General features: G+C 37.8%; 2 protein-coding genes across 15 annotated transcripts in view; both read right to left on the bottom strand.

Annotated features, from left to right (window-relative positions):
* Positions 1-11308, bottom strand: part of LOC308495689 (ankyrin repeat domain-containing protein 26-like) — an 82898-nt gene extending 71590 nt beyond the window's left edge. For both annotated transcript variants that reach the window (XM_081080656.1, XM_081080657.1), the window contains exons 1-5: positions 8721-11308; positions 5848-5918; positions 4535-4675; positions 2186-3115; positions 698-847 (exon numbers count right to left, since the gene is read on the bottom strand). In XM_081080656.1, coding sequence (XP_080936782.1) covers positions 698-847; positions 2186-3115; positions 4535-4675; positions 5848-5918; positions 8721-8748 — 1320 coding nt within the window. In that variant the 5' untranslated portion in view covers positions 8749-11308. The remainder of the gene's footprint in view (positions 1-697; positions 848-2185; positions 3116-4534; positions 4676-5847; positions 5919-8720) is intronic.
* LOC308495690 (ankyrin repeat domain-containing protein 26-like) overlaps positions 9086-20383 on the bottom strand; it is a 90998-nt gene continuing 79700 nt past the window's right edge. For all 13 annotated transcript variants that reach the window (XM_081080658.1, XM_081080666.1, XM_081080664.1 and 10 more), the window contains one exon: positions 9086-11308. In XM_081080658.1, the coding sequence (XP_080936784.1) occupies positions 11141-11308 (168 nt within the window). In that variant the 3' untranslated portion in view covers positions 9086-11140. The remainder of the gene's footprint in view (positions 11309-20383) is intronic.

Here is a 20383-nt window from a genome sequence, read left to right as displayed (position 1 = left end):
TTGTGGTGATAGTTCCACATCTCTCTGAATGTAACAAGAGATATTGAATTGTATATTTTAAATGGTGAAATATGATATGGGGATTGCATCCCAATGAAGATTAAAAAAACACAAATATAGTGAATCTGGATTATTTTCTTAATTCTCTATTGTGGGTGTGCATACTATAATGATCAACATATTTCTACACTTTTACAATATTTCAAAAATGAAAACAAAATGAAGGAAATGCCTACTTCAACTGGTTTGTATAATGAACTTTCTGTACAAGTTAGTTTGAAGTCCATGAAATATATACCAATGCTGTAACCATTTACAAAAGTGATGATAAGAAATAAGACAAATTTCTGAATCGTTCTAGTAAGCATTATCTTCTGATTTTAAATGGCTGCTTCATCCTGGTAATGGAGATATCACTACAAAATATTGTTTAGTAGGAAGAAAGTCTCTCGATTTCTATGAGGAATGCTGCCTATTTCTCAACGTTACCAAGGGTATAGATATAAGAAAAAACATACGTTGCAAATAGCAGGATAGAAGCCAGAGTTTAAGAAGTGCATTATAAAGACAATAAAATTATAATAAATTAATTACACCGAAAACACAAAAGAAAGCTGCCCTTGAAAATCAGGATCTTAAAACACTTTATATTAATCAACTATAGATGAACTGTTGACAGGTTACATTTCACACATACCTGATGTCTGATTTGCTCTAATGTCTTGAAATCCTGTGTCTCAGCTTCTGAATTCATACGGTAACGTGATCTATCCTCCAGTGAAGCCTCTGACATAGACAGTTTTTTTGTGGAGTCAGGTAGCTCTTGTTGAAATCGTCTCCCAAGCACCTAGGAAGATGATTCTGTTAGTGATCTCATAAACACACCTATTAAATTATGTTAAAATTTGCTAACTCTAACATATTAATATAATATGTAACTCGAAAAAGATCACCCCATGCATCAGTTCACCTTCTTTTCTTCTTTTGGACACAATTCTGTCTACTGAATCTGGGTAAGACACAGAAGGTGTTATCCTGCTGCCCACTCACTATTACGTAGGTTACTTGAACAACAGATTCAGCCCCACTCTCCACTTCCCCTGATGAAGCCGCAGAGTTTAACAATCTACTGACATCTCAAGGGGAAATTGGTATGTCGGTGGGACTAGCGGTCGTCAAGTATACATTGTGGAATGTTTTCCCCTTTTTTTATCACAGGCTTAAATTGACTTCACAGGTCCTCACATATGCAGTCCACTGCTCACAACCTTCCAACAGATTCCTGTATCTTAGAAGAAAAGCGAACTCATTCCAGTGGTCTTCATGGCCTGGACCTCTCTCCCTGCTACACATGAATCCTGCCTCCCCTCACTCGTCTGAAAATGGAGACCCAGTGCCAAATTAATAAATCAGAGACTGCTAAATTCTCTTTGAAATGGACAAACTTATGTCCAAATGATAGTAAATGGGCCTTGCGATGAGAAAAATGAATTTGTAAAAATATTCAAGGACAATTATAGATAGCAGTGGGAAGATTAAATCAAGTAGAGTTTTGATAAAACTCCTCACATTTGTCCCAAATTATGATTTAATGAAAAATTAGCTGCCTTTAAAGAGGTCACAGGTCCTAAGAATACATTATTTGAGACTGAAATAGTTCCAATTTATATCAAATTGACATGAATAAAAACAAAATTATACCAACTAAAATGTGGAAGAAACTACTGAGGGAAAGGGACAGCATCTACACTTCAGTTCATGTGGGAAATCTAGAATTAACTCTCTAGGTAATCCACTTAATTGAACCTTTATCTCTAAAAACTCTGTTTGCATAGGAGCATTTCCATTTATCTGCTTCATAATGGTATTACAGTGTGGTAACAGAAAGATGAAAATTATTATTGTAGCAGTATAAGACTAAATCATTCATATCAATATGTATCTAATAACAATTTATACCTTAAAATTTCATAGTCAACACAATGCCTTTACTCAAAGTAAAGCTCCTCACAGGTCTAAGTTTTGTTTGCTGGATACAATGGACGCTTTTAAGCTGTTAGAGCAAATACATTTGTAATCTATATATTTTTAATATTCTGCTAGATTCAACATTTAGCCATCATCAAATATTTGAACACTGAATTTTCTTTCAGGAAATCTGAAAACTATCTTTCTGGATACTTACCTCTCTTTCTGATATATCGTTTTCATACTGGCACATTCTTCCTTTCAAGTGATTCAATTTGCTGACTAACTCCTTATGGCTCTCTTTCACCACTGGATCTTGTTTTTCACATTCAGCTTGACGCACTTTTCTAAGCCCCTGAAGCTGCTCTTCAATATTCATTCCTGAGTTTTCATTATTGTCACTTTTGTGGAACGCATCATCCAGTTGCCTTCGAAGAAGCATGTTTCCACTCTGTAGGTCAGATCCTTCCTCCTTTAGGGATTCCAGCTTTCCAATATACGGGTTCATTTTTCCTTGTTCCCTTTGATTCATGTGTTCAATTTCCTCCTCTTGACACTGAGTTTGGTTTAGGTCTTTCAGTACAGGTTCAGCAACCAATGTCCTTTCTCTGACATCGTATCTTGCGTGAGGGAGCTCAGTGTCTAAGCTATTGGATTTACTTCCAGCTTTAGGAAGTTGCTGAGAATGAATCTCACTGTTTTCTTTTAGGTTACACACAGCAAACCCGATGTTGTCCACGAAATGCAAGCATTTATCTCTTAATCCCTGGAAAGGATTTTGTAGGTGTCTTAATTGCTTACTAAACTCATGATGATGGTCGGATTCCGCTTCTGTTTTCAATCTTTCTTTGCTTTGTCTTTCATTCTCCAGTTGAGAGTTCAGCATTGTATTCTCAGCTGTTGGGACATTAAGCTGTCTGTTATATTCAAATACTCTTTTTGTTAGCGTTTTGTCATTCTGTTTTACTGTCTTTTGAAGACGGTCCTTCTTTTCTTTTACATTTGCAGTGTCCTCAAAGTATTTTTTTTCCATTTCCTGCTTCTGAGTTATGAGTGTGTCCCTTTGTAGTCTTAGTATGGCGATTTCATCCTGCAACACGTGATTTTCATGCAACAGGTCTTTTGCTCTTTCGTAACTCTCAGAATCCTAAGTAAAACAAAGGAGACTTGTAGCTAGCACTCAATGAAATGACATATCATGATATCCTCTGAAATTAAAGAAGAACCTAAATGTTTATATAATGAAAAGGTGGCAGTAAGTGGATATCCCACTGGGAAAATACAAAGTTGAATCCAAACCTCCAACTTTATATAAGCATAAATTCCCCAAAGTTAAAAAAAAAATAATATAAGATGCTGAATCCATGAAAGTGAACAAGAGAATTTTAAAATCATCAGAGCATTTTAAGAGTCTCAGAACTGGAAAGGCAGCAAACCCAGAAGGCATCAAATGGAAGATTAAGAAGTCTGACTACATTTTAAAATAGAGGTCACCGTGTGAATATACACCTATCCCACAGTAAGAGTATTCACTCTGCATACATTTGGACTGATTACATTTCCTAGAATTTTTTTTCCCAAGAATACTCAAAAGATATTCTACTTTTCTAATATTTTCAGAGTCAGTTGTAAGATGAAATCTACTAATCACTGATAAATCTAGGCATTACGCTAAGCACTTCTTTATACATCAATGAACTCTTCGTTATCACAGTTTCAAATAGAATGATTACAAAGATGAGCAAGTTCAGGATTTTTTCCCAGGACTTTGGACTCTACAATAGTGTGCTTGCTGCTCTTCTAGTGTAAATATATAAATTCAAAAGAAGCCTTAGATTTCAAAAAAAAAAAAAAAACTCAGGGTAAATAGGCTAAAAATTATAGAGCTCTTCTTAGAAAATAGAAAATTATTGTTAGAAAATATTTGCTGCTGCTTAAGTGTTGTTTCCTTTTCATAATGTTTAAAGGAGAAATAAATGTGTAATAGGGGAAAACACACTGACTTCTTTGAATAAAATACTCACCAATAAATTATCGCTAAGTATGCATCATGGCATACAATTTTCTTCAAAAGTTCCTAGCACTGAAATAGGACTCTACTTGGAACAAATTGTTCCTTTTCTCAAAAGTAGATCTAAAAGACGGTCTCTGCACTGGCTATACTTCTACTCCTTACAATCAGCGGAAGTGAAAACTAACCTCTCTACTAATACAGCAAGGGGATGAAATCACTGCCTCAAATTGAAACTTCTGTTATTAGTAACAATAGTTTTGAGATTGTAGAAAGCTCATTGATCCCTGTAAAAAGTATTGAAAACCTCCCCTTTAGATGACACATTGGGAACGTCACTACTTGACTGTTGGACATAAAAGGATTTCAATCAAGAATATCATTTATTGCAATGGACCAAAAATGTCACTCTCCCTAAAATACACACACACACATACACACACACACACACACACACACACACACTTTTAAAATCCTCTACAATTCCCATATGTACAACATTGGTTTTTAAAATATGTACATAAACACACATTTGAAAATGACTAAACAAAATACCTCAGAATTCATTTTCTTAAGATTTATTTCTGTCTCCTTTTGTTGTTGAAGGCAATTGGTCAGAATTGTGTCATGTAATATTTTGTTGTCCTGTTCTCGGGAAAGTGTTCTCGGGAAAGTGTTGTTTTCCTCTTGTACAAGCTAGAGAATCGAATATGAACAAAGAAAAATTAGAATATAACTAAAATTTAACTGTTAAAAATCTTAATCTACGTTTACTTACTCCCAAATTATCGGACTTTAATTAGAAAGTGAAAAATAACTTGCCTTAGTCTAAATTAGAAGAAAAACATGAATCCGCAAAACTAATTTTGTCACTGTTTGAACTAAACAATTGGTTATATGTTAAATCCACCCAAAAAATGAAATAGTAGATGATTTTTAATGTCACAGAGGCTTTCTCATTTAAAATAGTTCACCTCACCATGTCTTAAATAGTGAGCCCCTACAGTGAATTTAAGAATATTTTTTAAAGATTAATAACTGGAGAATAGGCAAACTTTAATTAGAAGCCCACATCATTAACATCAATCAGTAAGAGAAGTAAATTCCTAAATATTAATTCACATTATACACTATGAGTGTTACACATTGTGTTATACATTGACATAATTATCTGTTGCATCCAATTCTAACTTATTCAATACCCACTAGTAAGAGCAGACAAAAAATTAAATCATATTTACTGATTTCCTACACTGAAAGGAAAGATATTAGAAAGTTATTGTTTGTGTCCTAACAACCAAAGGTTCCATCCTGAGAAGATGTGATTCTCTTAAAAAGCAGTTGAGTTGAGTGCATGACCCCTTTCTCTCCCTCAATGTAGACGCAGAGTCCATTACACAGAGGTCACAAGAAAGAATCCATCTCTAACCTTGGCCTTAGTGACCAGCCATACGGAACTGCACATTTTGAACCCCTGAAAACCATGACTCCTTTCACGTGAGCCTGAATCAGTGGCCATCATTTTTACATGGTTCATAATTTCAACTGTCTCATCATGTGATTCAATATTTGATGTTACTTTCTTTTTTATTTAAGGGACTTATAAAAATTAAAGGAGCAAACAACATTCAGGACTTTATTATTATTATTTTTGCCTCAATCCAAAGATAAAGTTGAGCTATGAATATCTATAGTTTCTAACAATATTTTAAGTTTTGTAACTAGTTCAAATGTTATAAATATCATTCAGTTATGACCTTTTGACTCTAAAAGGCTAGCATGAAAGGTAATTTCAATTGGACTCTATTATATTATTAAAGCACAGAAAACCATATTATACTAGAAATTTAAAATTAAATTCCACATACATGTGTGTAGTTCTTTTCATTTCCATCAAGCCTCGCTTGTCCTTCCTCTGATGTCATTCCTAGGTGTTGTCCTGCTGACAAATCTATGTATTAGTTAAAACGAACTGCTTAGAACAATTAGATAAAAGCTATAATCTTTATAAATACAGAAAATAACATCTTATCAACTGAGACTTCAAATTAAGCGTCATCTTTTCCTGAATATTTACTTTACTTAAGAAATACTTCTAATTAGCTAACACTTCTAATTAGCTAACAAACCATTTGGGAAATATGAGATGTCACAAAGTGAAAGGCATACAAACATGTCAAAAATTCATCCACAAATTCATTCATTGAACATCGATGGAAAAACAATCAGAAAAAAAAAACCTACAATTTAGAAATGCAGTACAAACATATCGAGTTGCACTATATACTCTGTTCTCTACCTCGTAATATACCTTTTGAACAACACCCTAAGATTCAACTGCAATGTCATTCATTGTTTCCAGAATGACTTACTTCTGATGCATTTATCATCACCCTTCCTTATATCTGAAATGTTTTCCTCCACTATTCTGAAAATTTCTTTTCACCTTTGAGGATTCAGCACTGGGGTTTAAGGAAGAAGACAGAGAAGAGGAGACAGACTGCGGACACAGCTGAGATTCCCATCACTGCTGGGAAAGTCAATTCTAAAATATATAAAGCCATAGAAAATCCAAGAAATATTTGATTGTTGGTTTCGGAAGGTGCTTTTTCATTTACAATACATACAGTTTTAACTGATACTTTTGAATTCAGAATATGAAACTAAAGCTAAGAAACTATGTTTTGTTTCACTAGGCAACCTTTAGATCTTTATGAAGTTTTCCCATCTGGTCCTAATGTTCTAAGTATAATTCTGCTGCCCGCTCCCCAGAGTACGCTAAATACTAGTCTAAAGGAAATCACGCTTTCACCTCATTCTCTTTCTTATTTCCATATGTTATTGTGGTTCCGGAAGAATGCCAATGTCTTGCTAAAAGTCATTCTGTTTGGCTGTTAAGTTCCATAAACAGAGTAAACATGAAGTAGATTTTGCCACAAAATGACTGTTGGAAAGTCAGAACTACGATCAACCTACATAGAGGTGGGCTAGAGTTGAACACTTTCTGTTTCTCTATTTCCTTCTTTGCTTTCTCTGTTTTCTGGTAGCTGTGATTCACTCAAGTCATGGAGCCTATAATTACCTAACAGAAACACACCTACAATCTGAGTCTCTAGTTTATCTATTACGGTCATCTGTCCAAACTCTGTGGATGCTGACAGAGTTTTGCTCATGGAGTGTGATGCAAATGGCCTTTTATCACCAAATTTCCAATCCCTGCATCTTTGACCAGTTTCATGATTGGAGGTCAAAGAAGTAGAATCCCAATCTGAATTCTGGGATTAAGTTTTCATTTATTAGGATGTAAAAATAACACAAAGTTGACTATCTTGTAAAACTTCCTTTTTCAGAGAAGCAGTCACACGTCCTCTTTTCCCCCAAACACCTATTCCTTCAGAATACATTTTATTTTAGGTGTCCTATACTTGCCATTTACATAGGTAAGTTTAATTAACTATTGTCACGCAGCAATTTCTATTACATAATGTGTTTCCAATTAAATATTTCCTTCTTAATAGTTAAGATGGTGAAGGGTATGATTTTTTTTGTTACTGTCAAAAGTTATGTGTAACCACTTATCTTAAGTTTAAATATGCATGACAAACATGGGTTTACAAAAACTTTTAATGAATCGTACTACTTCAAATAAGAAACTATTTATTATAAGAAAATGGTCTTTTCTAAATGCTCCAATATCTTCAGAATTCATTTTTAAACCTTAGATAAACAGATATTCATATGACAAATTACAGTCCTGGGCGACCTTATTGTTTCCAAGGAAAAATGGGATCAAACTAGGTCATTTAAATCGGTGGTTTCCAATGTCATGTGAGAATCCGTGAAGTCCCAAGGTCTGTCAGTCGAGGGGCCCGAAAAGGTCAAAGCTATTTTCACAGAAATACTGAATGTCATTTGCCATTTTCACTCTCATTCTCTTCTAAGTGTACAGTAGAGTTTTCCACAGTCGTGATATCACAGCTCTGATGGTGACATCATAGCTCTATGGTTACTGGGTCGTAGCTCCAATGGCTCACGAAATGCATGACTGTGTGTGCTCGTATTTTAAATTGTTCAGTTTTTATTTCTAATATTGTAACTATCTATGGAGACTACCGACTTAAAAATATTCTTTGGAATTCTCAATAATTTTTAATAGCATAAAAGCATCCCAAGGCACAAAAGCTTCAGAATTCCTATTTTCAAAGATTGTGTCTATCAAATATTCATTACCATTAATTACTTCTCCCATTTTTAATAATCGAAGACACCATAGGCGCATGTACACACATAGGCAGTGTATGCTCAGCAGAACATCTGGTTTTAAGACCATCAGTGTTACAACACTAAGAGGAAGTAAAGTTAAAAACAATTGTCATGGTAGCAACTGAAGCTTACTTGGGTAAACGTCAAAATTCAAATGACCATTTGAAAACGCTGGAAAAATCTTCCAGTGTGATCATTGGTAACCCGTATTAAGTACAGGGATTCCAAACTGGGACATTTAGGGTATCGAACAAACGGAGAACTATCTTAGTGAAGTCACCGTTTTAAAATCTCATTTTCTTATTCCTGTGAATACCTTTTCTCAAACACCGATACTAAGAATGACATCACGTTATTTATGTCAAATCCTTCCATTAAATTTGTAACAAAAAAAAGGAATGATGAAGAGAAGACTGCAAGCATGTCACATGTCCTTGCGTACTCCTTCCCAAAATTAAATTGGTATTACAAAGTGTACCTGGTATGAAGGGTTGCACATCGTCCATTCCTATAGGTCTGTAAGGAACAGGATCTTCCACTTCAATGCTCGGCTGAAGGGGTTAGGAAACAAGATGATTAGTAACTAATGGACACTTCATGCAATCTCTAGTTAACAATTCAGGATAACAATATTAATGTTATAATCTCCAAGAAAAGGACTTTTTGAAAAATATGTATTTAAGCAAATATTAGTTTGGTACAACTGATACTGCAGTTTGTGCAATTTTTTTTAAACCTTGTAAACCGCAATTACTCTTGCACCGAACTAATACCTTGAAAAGCGTATTTCCTATAACTTGAAATATTTCTAATGATACATTCTTTTTGTTTGTTTGTTTTTTTAGTGTTAAAACAAGATACTTGCTTGACATGGTAAGAAACCTTGGTGTATGTCCTGTTGAGTCTAAATAGAACATTTTAGAACCTACTTCATCTAGGTCAACAAGAGCTTGGAAAAACCAAACTCTTATTTGATAAAAATTTTGATAGGAAAAATGATTAAATAGAATGACAAAGCTGTAAGAAAGCTTTTCGTTAAATTATATTTAAATAAATAATAGGAAAACGTTATATATAGTTATGCAACTTTTCAAAAAAGTTTAATAAATTCTAATCAGGAAAAGATAAGAACATTTATTTACTAACCATCTCAAATGTACCAGGCATCTGCCATGCACAGTTTATTTCTTTTCCACACAAACAACAAATATAAAAATGGTTTGATGCTGGTTAGCCCTCTTCCTGCTTCCTGACCATTCCAAGACACTAGAATAAAATGATGAACCCACATGATCCATTGCTGTCCCTGCCCAGCAGGTTTCACTCCTAGACCTTCACATGACTGGGTCCTTTTCATGCTTCACGTGGCACTATCCCACACAGACGTTTACTTCAGGTCAAAACACTGAGCTCGCACCAACAGAGCCTCAAGTACCGAAACACTACACATCAACAGGGTATCGCCTATCACAGTCTCCTGAAGTTTAGCATCCCCCAGATTAGAAATCCACATGCCCCTTCTAACTTTTCCACTCTGTTCTTGACACTACTGCCATTTGATTGTCCTTCAGGTTTACAAAAAGTGTCCCCACCATTTGGTAAGTCACTACCGCCCACTGTGATCATTGATTTTACATTTCTATAGCTCCCTTTACACTTCGCAAAGTGTTTTCACATTTGTTACCACATTAGTTCATTCCACATACCTGAAAGGTAGGCATAAGTACCTTTATGATGAATGAGGTCACTGACATCCGACAGGTTAAAAAGAAGTTTCCCCCAGATCCCACAGCTACTAAGTGACCCATCCAGGGTTCTAGTGTGTTCTTATCGTCAAACACAGTGTCTACACCAGTAGGCAGCAGCTGCCTATATCAGAAGATCACACTCCTCCTGTCTCTTTTCACAGCTGTCATCTCACATTGGCTCATCATTACTTTGTACTTCTATTACTACAAGCATGGTTGCCATCAAGATACTCAATGCATGCTATTTTAACTGAACAAGACAATTGTTGTGTATTAAAGCAGCACTCAGCCGATTGTTGTTAGTATAATCCTGCACAGTATTACTATTAACAATGCTCTTCCTTCCCTGGAAAAGTTCCTTGCAGATCTATTTGAGAATACCAATACAATAATACTTTCATGTATCAGGCATTATCTTTTCAAGTTCCAAGGTATAAAAAACCCTAAATTCCAAATTCTTTCTTTCTGAATCTCATTAGGACATTTACACAACCATAAAAACCACATAATCAAGCATTTGGGCATACTTCAAGCTGGAATAATGCTTTAGCTTTTAGGTAAACTTAACTTCAGAACCCAACTGATTCCTTATGACTTGGAAGACTTCTTGTTTTATACTATTCTACACCGACCGCCTTAAGTGAACCTTGCAAGTTAGCAGAATTGTACTACGCTGTCTCATTATATTAAGCACATATGTATTTTATTAATTATAGGCTAAACCATAAGAAAATAGTTAGTGTGGGGAAATGCAGAGGTGAGAAAGTATAGTCAAAGCATACCTTTTACGTTTTAACATCACTGAATGGTGATATTTAAAATAATAATGATAAAAAATTACAGTACCTCAGAATCCCAACATGATTTTACAGCTCCTTTTCCGAATCTTAATGCTGATATTTTAACTATAAAATGTAGTCACAGAACATTAATGTGAACATATATTACTACACATTTTAAATACACATTCAAGTCATGAATATTTACATGAAAGTAATAGCAGAAAAGAATATCAGGGGGCCGAAGCATTTGCAAGAAGAAGCAGTTGTTAGTAATGGGGATACTTTTGCAAAAAAGACAGGAACAAATGCTTATAAGAAATGAAAATCACAGTTGGATCTACACGTGTTAGATTTGTGTATAGCAGCACTTAAGCTAGAAAGAATTCATAGATAGTCACTAAATTATCACTTGTATTATTTTGGTGTGCTCCATCAACAGAGGTCAAGATAACAGTTTTTGTTTGCTCTTGTGGAGCACTTTCAATAATATCCACACCATTTTCTCTTTTTCCAATTGGCGGCTTGGTTGCTTCTTTCTATTAAAAAAAAGAAAAGAAAAACCCAACTTCAGCAAACATCGTATTCATTTACTCGTTCACTCGCTCACTCAGTCCTTCAGTCAGTAAGACAACAAACCGCTATCGTAGCCATCGAATCATAGGCATAGACCCAGGGAAAGCTGGAAATAGAAATGAAAGATTTTTGTCCTATATTCTAGTAGGGGTCGATATATTACAATTCGTGAAAACAATCAGAACAGAAAAGTACCACTCTCCAGTTCTACACCTCAGATGAAGAAAGTATAGTACGGGCACAAAAGAAACAACAATCAGTTGTACCAGATGCTGCAAAAATAGGGCTGCATCTTGAAAGACATACGAGGTACTGAGGGAAACCATGAAGGGGAGTCCAGAAAGGGCAGCGGGCGCAAAAGCCTGCGTATAAAATAACATATTGTAGGTGAGGGCAGAAGAAGAATGGGGTAAGCCTGGAACTCTGAGAATGGGATGGAGAGACAACTGCAGAATCAGAACCAAATCAAAGAAGGCACGTGTCATGCTAGCAGATGAATTCTACCCTCACGTCATGGGGAGTCACTCAGTAAACAAAGGTTTGCATCATCACAATTCTAGTTTACAACAGCCACTCGGGCTGCAATTTATGATATTGAGGACTTCCGTTTCTTTCTAGGATCCTATCCATCAGCCTGTCTTGCTTCACAACATAGCGCCTCGCAGGTGCCTACAAACTCACAAACGCAGCTACCCACAGCACGTCACTTTGTAGCTTCCCCTAGGTGGCTCCCGGTTGGGCACAAGCAGCAGCTGACCTGGGCCTGCCCCACAGTCCCTCCCAAGAGGCCCCAAATCCAACACACCTTGGACCAGCTTCAAATGACACCAGAACAGCACCAAATTAGCTTCACAAATGACACGCCCAAGCCATGGACTGACCAGACACCAGAGCCCTGCTACAGCCGATCTCACTCTGTGGGGTCAGCCCACACACAGGGGTTCATCTACTGTAGTCACAGCCAGTCGTCCTGAGGGTCAATTCCACACCCAGATGTGCCAACAGCAATAAGGCTCAAGTACAACAGGAGGGCACACATCACCCACACGAGCTTCTGGAACACAAGGCTCAGGTAACCGGGGTCTGTACCACTGGGCCACACACAACACCTGGTATGTAAGGTAATACTGTCCAGATGAGGAGAATTAGCAATCTACAGAATACAGAGAAACAACAATAAAGATGCAGTGAAAAAAGAAGAGAGAAAGAAACATTTCTCTAATGAAAGACCAGGAAAAAACTCTAGAGAAAGAACTAAACACAAGAACTAATGGACACAAGCTATCTACCAGACACAGAGTTCAAAATACTACTTCTAAGGACGCTCAGTGAACTTTGGAGAAAAATAGATAAACGTTGTAACACTTCAACCGAGACAGCAAACATAAAAAATGGACATGGAAATCATTAACAAAAGTCAAATATGAAAAATACAACATCTCAAATGAGTAATTAATAGATGGAATCAGCACCAGATTTGGTTGAGGCAGACGTTCAAATCAGTGATTTGGAAGACAAGGTAGCAGAAAACACACAATCAGAACAGAAGAAAGAGATATGAAAAATGATTATGAGTAAAAAAAAAAGAGAGAGAAAATACTTTAAGGGACTTCTGGGACAAGATAAAGTGTAACAGAACTCGTAGGGCTATCAAAAGGAGAAGAGAGAGACAGAAAGGAATTGAAAACCTATTTGAATAAATAATGACGGAAATCTTCCCTAACCTGTTGAAGGAAACACAAGTGTAGGAAACACAGGGAGTTACAAACAAAATAAAGCCAAACAGGCCCACACCAAGACATACCAGAATTAAAACGCCAAAAGGTAAAGACACAGAGAGAATATTAAAACCAGCAAGAGAAAAGCAGTTAGTTATATACAAGGGAGCTCGCATAAGACTGTCAGGTGATCTCTCAAAAGTAAATCTGAAGGCCAGAGGAATGGACAAGAAATATAGAAATGTGATGAAACGCAATAATTTACAACCAAGAGCACTGTATCCAGCAAGGCTCTCATTTAGAATCAAACGAGAGGTAAAGAGCTTGCCAGAGAAAAAGGAGGTGATGCAGTTCAGCCCTAGGAAACCACTATTACAAGAAATGTAAAACCACGACGAGAAAAAAAAGGAGGAGGAGAAGGAGGAGGAGGAGGAGGAAGAGAAGGAGGAGAAGACAGAAAAAGAGCAGGAGGAAGAGCAGGAGGAGGAGAAGAAAAGTGAATAATAAAATGCCAATAACTATGTACCTACAAATAATTACTTTAAGTGTAAATAGATTAAATGCTCCAGAAAAGACATAAGGTAGCTGAATGGTTAAGAATGCAAGACCCATATACACGACAATCTAACTACAAAATATCTGCACAGCAAAGGAAACCAACAACAACATGAAGTCACGAGCGGGTGAATGGAGAAGATATTTGCCAATGATATATTTGATAAAGGGTTGACATCCAAAACATATAAGGAACTCATAAACCTTAACACCAGAAGACAAACAATGCTATTACAAAATGAGAAGAGTACCTGAATAGACTTTTCTCCAAAGAGGTCACACAGATAGCCAAGAAACATACGAAAACATGCTCAGTGCCACTAATCATCAGAGCAATGCAAATTAAAAACACAATGAGCTACCACCTCACAACTGTCAGAATGTCCATGATCCATGAATCAACAAGCAACAAGTGTTGGTGAGGATATGAAAAAAAACGGAGTCCTCGTGCACTGTTGGTGAGACTGCAAATCCAGGCAGACAATGGAAAACAATATGGAAGTTCCTCAAAAGTTTAGAAATAGAAGTACCATGTGGCACAGCAGTCCCTCTTCTGGGTTTTCCTCCACAGAAACACAAAACACTAATTTGAAAAGCAATATGCATTTCTATGGTCATTGCCACATTATTTTCAATAGTCCAGGTAAGAAAGTAACCAAAGGATCCATCATCTTGGATAAAGAAGAAGTGGGACATATATATAACAAAATACTACTTGTCTGTAATAAACAATAAGTACTTATCGTTTGTGACGTGTGTGGGCCTAGAGGGTATTATTCTAAGTGAAAAAAGTCAGACAGAGAAAGACAAATACCACCTGATTTCACTTATTGGTGATATGCAAAAAAAATAAATGAACATAGAAAAGAGAAACAAACTTATAGATGCAGAGAACTAACTGATCGTTGCCCGGTTCGAGGATTGTTGGGGGAATGCTTGAAATGGAAAAAGGATTAAGAAGTACAAAGTGGCAGTTATAAAATAGTCATGAAGATGTCAAGCACAGCACAGAGAATACAGTAAATAACATTGTAATAACTAAGTACGGTGTCAGGGATACCACACTAATCGGGGTACCAGTTTTCACATTATATAAATGCCTACCAACTATGCTGTATACTTGAGGCTGACATCATGGAATGTCAACTATAACAGAAATGAAAAATTTTACATTTAAGAAGCGAAACTAAAAACCTTCTGAAATTTGACATTTTAGTATATGGTTTAAGAACCTCTGCTTCTAAAATTAGTTATTATTTTAAGCAAAACATGTACTCTTCAATTAGATGAAGACAGTTAAATATATTCATAATGTAATGATTGAGGACATAGTGGAATCCCTTTGTAATATGGGTTTTGAGATAGAGAACTTGAGTTCTAAATTTTCAAAGTTTCTATTATTTTAGTCTAAATGATGAACCCAGAATACCTGAAACTAATATAAAATAATACTGAATGTCAACTGAATATAACTTAAAAAAAGAAAAAAAAACATAGAGAAAACACTCACGCCTACCAACTATGTGATACCAAAATACAAAGTGTAATAAAATAAAAACTATATATTACATGCTACATAGTTTTAAAAACTGAAATGTACCAGGAAGATTTCATGACTATTACAATAAGTAAATGAATCCATTACAGATTTCACGTAGGCACGAGTATTATAAAAGACCCACTGATGTAATGTAAAAGTCACATTAAGATTCCTTACCCTTAACCAAATTGCATAGCTCCATCACTGTGGGAAACCTCCCAAGAAAATTTAACTATCACTATGTATTTCCCAGCCCCTTCTTTTTTTCAGTCACCATGTTCAATACTTCCTAAAGTTAAGGGGAAAAAAGAAAGAGTGATGTCGTGAAAATGGCAGTGTGAGGTGTGCCTCTTGAAATCTTCCCTGGAATTTACAACAAGTTGAACAACTATCACTCCACAAAGGACTCCCTGCGCAGCAGACCGGCTAGACTAAGGGGCGTACTACTGCAATAGCCTACAGGTGGACAAATTGCTCGAGCGGTGGAGGAGAGAAGGGAGAAGTGCGGAGACGGGGCCATGCAGGCTCAGGACCCAGACCTAGCTTAGTGCTCCGAGCTCCCTGAGTCCGGGAACTAGTACAGCTACAGAAGAGGAAAGAACTCGTGCTACTAGGGCTCCGCTTATGGCCCACAGGGCTGAGAGGACAGCATATAACACAGCTGAACCCAACGTTAATGGCAGAGACCTCAGAGCAAAGACTGAGGGAAGAAGGATGAAAACAGTGGTAAGCCCTCACTGCAGAGTAAAGAATGGAAGACTTAGACACTGAGACTAGCTGCCCCCTCCCAGCCCTCCCAGAGCTCGACCCGCCCCCACCTGCCCAGTGCTAGAAGCAGAACAGTAGCAGTGTCAGATCAAAAGAGCAGAATATTTGCAGTTCTGAGAACTGTGGTCTGTAGTCAAGGACTCACAGCCCAAGTACTTCCAGCAAAGAGGAGGGAGCTGTGGAAGCAGGACCCGCTGAGGTGGTTGTCACCACCATTGCTCTGGGCCATCTCTCACAACCCACCGGTGCCACCCCTGTCCCCACCTATCTGGGTGGACCCCTGCAGGAATAAACAGAACTGCTGAAATGCAGGGGCTCTGAATCTGGTGCAGGAAGAGCTTTGAAACTTCAGAAGTTCTCCGCATTTCCCCACGGAAGCAGGGCCTTGTGACCCCAGCGAACTGTTCACAGAGGAGACTCCCGCCTTCCAGGGAATCCCACCACTGTGTGAGAAGCCGGAATAGCGCACAGAAAACATAACACTACAGTGTGAGACAGAACAAACGGCTGCAGTCACACAGAAAATAAAACATTATCCCAAAACCTACTGGAAAGCAAAAGAAAGACCTCTTTCTATCAACCTGTTGCACAACCCACTCCTATAGATGTCTAGGAAGAGAAATAATAAATCACCAATTGCCATGAATAGCCATGGCAACAACACAGCTCAGAAAGAAATTGAAAAGTCTCCAGAAAATGAACTTAAAGATATGGAAATATGTGACTTAAATGACAGAGAATTCAAGATTGCAGTTCTGAAAAAACTCAATGAGATGCAAGAAAACACAGACAGGCAGTTTAATGAATTCAGAAACATAATCAAGAACAAAATGAGTATTTTACAAAAGAGATTGAAATTTTAAAAAAGAACCAAATAGAATTTCTGGAGATTAAGAAATCAAAAGAAATGACATATGAAACAGCCAGTTTAGGTCGGAGAGTTGACCAGATGGAGGAAAGAATCAGTGACATCGAAGCTAGAAATCTGGAAATCACAGGGATGGAAGAAGAAAGAGACTTGAGACTTAAAAGAAATGAAAGAACTCTACAAGAACTTTCTGACTCCATCAGAAAGAGCAATATAAGAATAATGGGCATACCAGAAGGGGAAGAAAGAGAGAAGGGAACAGAGAATATATGTAAACAAGTAGTTGATAAGAACTTCCCAAACTTATGGAAAGAACTGGATCCTTAAATCCAAGAAACAAATGGAACACCTAATTATCTCAACCCCAACAGGCCTTCTCCAAGGCACATTATATTGAAGCTGTCAAAAATCAATGACAAAGAAAGAATCCTCAAGGCAGCCAGGGAAAAGAAGATGGTAACCTACAAAGGAAGGCCCATTAGATTATCATCAGATTTCTTTAGCAGAAACTCTACGAGTCAAGAGGGAGTGGAACCAAATATTCAAACTATTGAAAGAGAGAAATTATGAGCCAAGAATAATATATCCAGCAAAAACATCTTTTAGATATGAAGGAGAAATAAAGACCTTTCCAGACATACAGAAGCTGAGAGAATTTTCTAATACATGACCTACACTACAAGAAATGCTGAAGGAGGCTATTCGACCACCATCAACAGGGACAATTTGTGGCAACCAAAACATAAAAGTGGGGAGAGTAAAGGTCTGAACCGGAAAATGGGAATGGAGAAAGTAAGCATGCTGAAGAAAATGGAATACTCTAAATAGCAAACTTTCTTTTACATAAACTTAATGGTAACCACTCAAAAAAAATCCAGAACTGAAATACATAATGTAATAAACGAAGAAACAGAGGGAAAAATCATAGAATACCACCACATAGAAATAAGAGACAACAACGAAAAGGCAAAGAAACAATGGAGACACAGTCTTACCAGAAAAGAAAAGATAGAATGATAGGAAATCCTCACATATCAATAATCACCCTAAATGTAAATGGATTGAACTCACCAATAGAAAGGCACAGAGTAGCTGATTGGATCAAAAAACTAAACCCAACCATATGCTGCCTCCAAGAGGCACATCTCAGCTACAAGGACAAACATAGACTCAACGTGAAAGGATGGAAATTGACACTCCAAGCAAATGGTATCCAGAGAAAGTCAGGTGTAACCATACTGATTGATATCAGATGAAACAGACTTCAGGATAAAAAAGGTAACAAGAGACAAAGATGGACATTTCATAATGATGAAGGGGACTATACAACAAGAAGACATAACAGTCATCAATATTTCTGCCCCCAATCAGGGAGCACCAAGATATACCAAGAAACTACTAACAGAACTAAAGGGAGAAATGGACCAAAACACAATTATACTAGGGGAGTTAAACACATCATTGACAGCTATGGATAGATCATTCAAACAAAATAAATAAATAAATAGCAGCCCTAAATGACACATTAGATGAACTAGACATAACTGACATTTATAGAGCACTTCATCCTAAAACATCAGACTAAACATTCTTTTCGAGTGTACATGGAACATTCTCAAGGATAGATCATCTATTGGGACATAAAACTAGCCTCAGCAAATTTAAGAAGATGGAAATCATACCAAACAAACATATTCTCTGATCACAAGGCTTTGAAATTGGATATCAACTGCAAAAAGAAAGCAGGAAAAACCACAAATACATAGAGATTAAACAACATACTTTTAAAGAACGACCTGGTCAAAGAAGAAATAAGAGGATAGATCAAAAGATACATAGAAGAGTGACATCATAGGAATGGCAGCAGCGAAGAGTGACATCATACGAATGGCAGCAGCGAAGAGTGACATCATACGAATGGCAGCAGCGACTGCTGCCATTCCTATGATGTCATTCTTCTATGTATCTTTTGATCTATCCTCTTATTTCTTCTTTGACCAGGTCAATGGACTCTGCTCATCACACAGAAAAGGTAAGAGACTCGTTCGAGGATTACTTGAAGGTGGGCAAATTGGGCGAGCAGGGGAAGACAGAAGGGGGCGGAGTGGCGACCTCAGCCCGCATCTGCGGCTGTGGAGACACAGAGGATCCCAGGACAGAACAGAGACCACAAGAGCCAAGACATAGGCTCTTTCCCTGCATCCCACAGCTGATCTCTCCTGCCAAGAGAGCAGCATATCCAGCATTTGAGGCAGTCACCTCAGCTGAGACCTCCAGCTGGGCCCTAGGTCGGACAAAGGACATGATCAACACACCTGGGCCCCTCCGCCCACTCTCCCAATCCTACCCCTGCCTTTCCAGAGACTCAAGCTGGCCCCTGAACTGAAGAGCAGTGTCAGTTTACAGAGGAGTCAGAGCACTCAGGATCTGGGAGGACCCGGTTTGCAGCTCTGACTCAGGGAAGAGGCTGGGAAGAGTGTGACGCTACTGGGTTGGGAGAGAGAAGACTCCTCCATCTCCAGCTCTCACCTTTTCTGGCCTGCCTAGGGCAGGGCAATTACAACTGCGGAGGCACTCCCAGGGATCAGCAGTAGGTGGCAGACGCAGCTCTGGGCTTTCATCAACTCAGAAATCTCCTGCCCTCCACACACACATAGGGAAGAAGTACCCTAAGACTCAGGAGACCTGGGCACAGGGCTGGCTGTGTTACTCTCAGTGCGCATATGTGCAGGCAAGAGAGGAAAATGCACTGACTTTGTAAAAACTGACATTCAGAATTTATGGCACCACACATCTAAAACTGCCGTCCCAGGGTCACTCTGGGCACCAGGTGAGCATCTCTGCCTGCCCAAGACGCAGAGGACTCTTTGGTACAGGAGAGGACAACCTGGAGATTACTTGGTAGGCTTAAGCAAAGACTGACGCTGCTTTTTTGGTTTTGTTTTGTTTGTGTATTTTTGATATTTTTGCCGGTGTTGAGTGTGGGTTATCAGTTGTTTTTACATGGGTGTATTTGTTTTTTCTTTGCTGTTGGTGTTGCTGTTGTGCTGGGTGATTTGCTTTGTTCTGAAATTGCTCTACACCAGGGCCCAGCTCAAGAGGCACAAGATTCAAAACACCCTGAGGCCGACTCCAGACCAAGTTAGAGTATTATCGGGTTTGACCTACAAGTGACACACCCAGAAGGAATTCTCTACAGGCACAAGAGCCCATAGGGGCCAAGCCTCATTTGAGCAGTCAACCCTCACTCAGCAGAACTACCACTGTGGGCAGAGCCAAGTCTCACAACTAGTCAGCCTAGGAGTCAATCCCACCTACTGACCAGCCAAAAGCAATTCAAGATCAACTTTAACAGGACAATATACACAAAACGAGAGTCACCTTTGGTGCACACGCAGAGGAGAAGAAGAAAGTCATGCAAGTCAAATATAAAGGACGCATACTACGTAAGATAACCAATAAAAACAAAGACCCATAAGGGACCTACCTAATACATCAAAGCAAACACAGAGAGTCAGCCAGAATGGGGAAACAAAGAAACATGTCCCAAATAAAAGAACAGAAGAAACCTCCAGAATTGGAACCAAAT

The sequence above is a fragment of the Rhinolophus hipposideros genome, assembly GCF_964194185.1.
Source record: "Rhinolophus hipposideros genome assembly, contig: HAP1_SCAFFOLD_140, whole genome shotgun sequence".
Taxonomy (NCBI): Eukaryota; Metazoa; Chordata; class Mammalia; order Chiroptera; family Rhinolophidae; genus Rhinolophus; species Rhinolophus hipposideros.
Note: the sequence above shows the minus strand (reverse complement) of the source record. Positions and strands in the feature narration are given on the sequence as shown.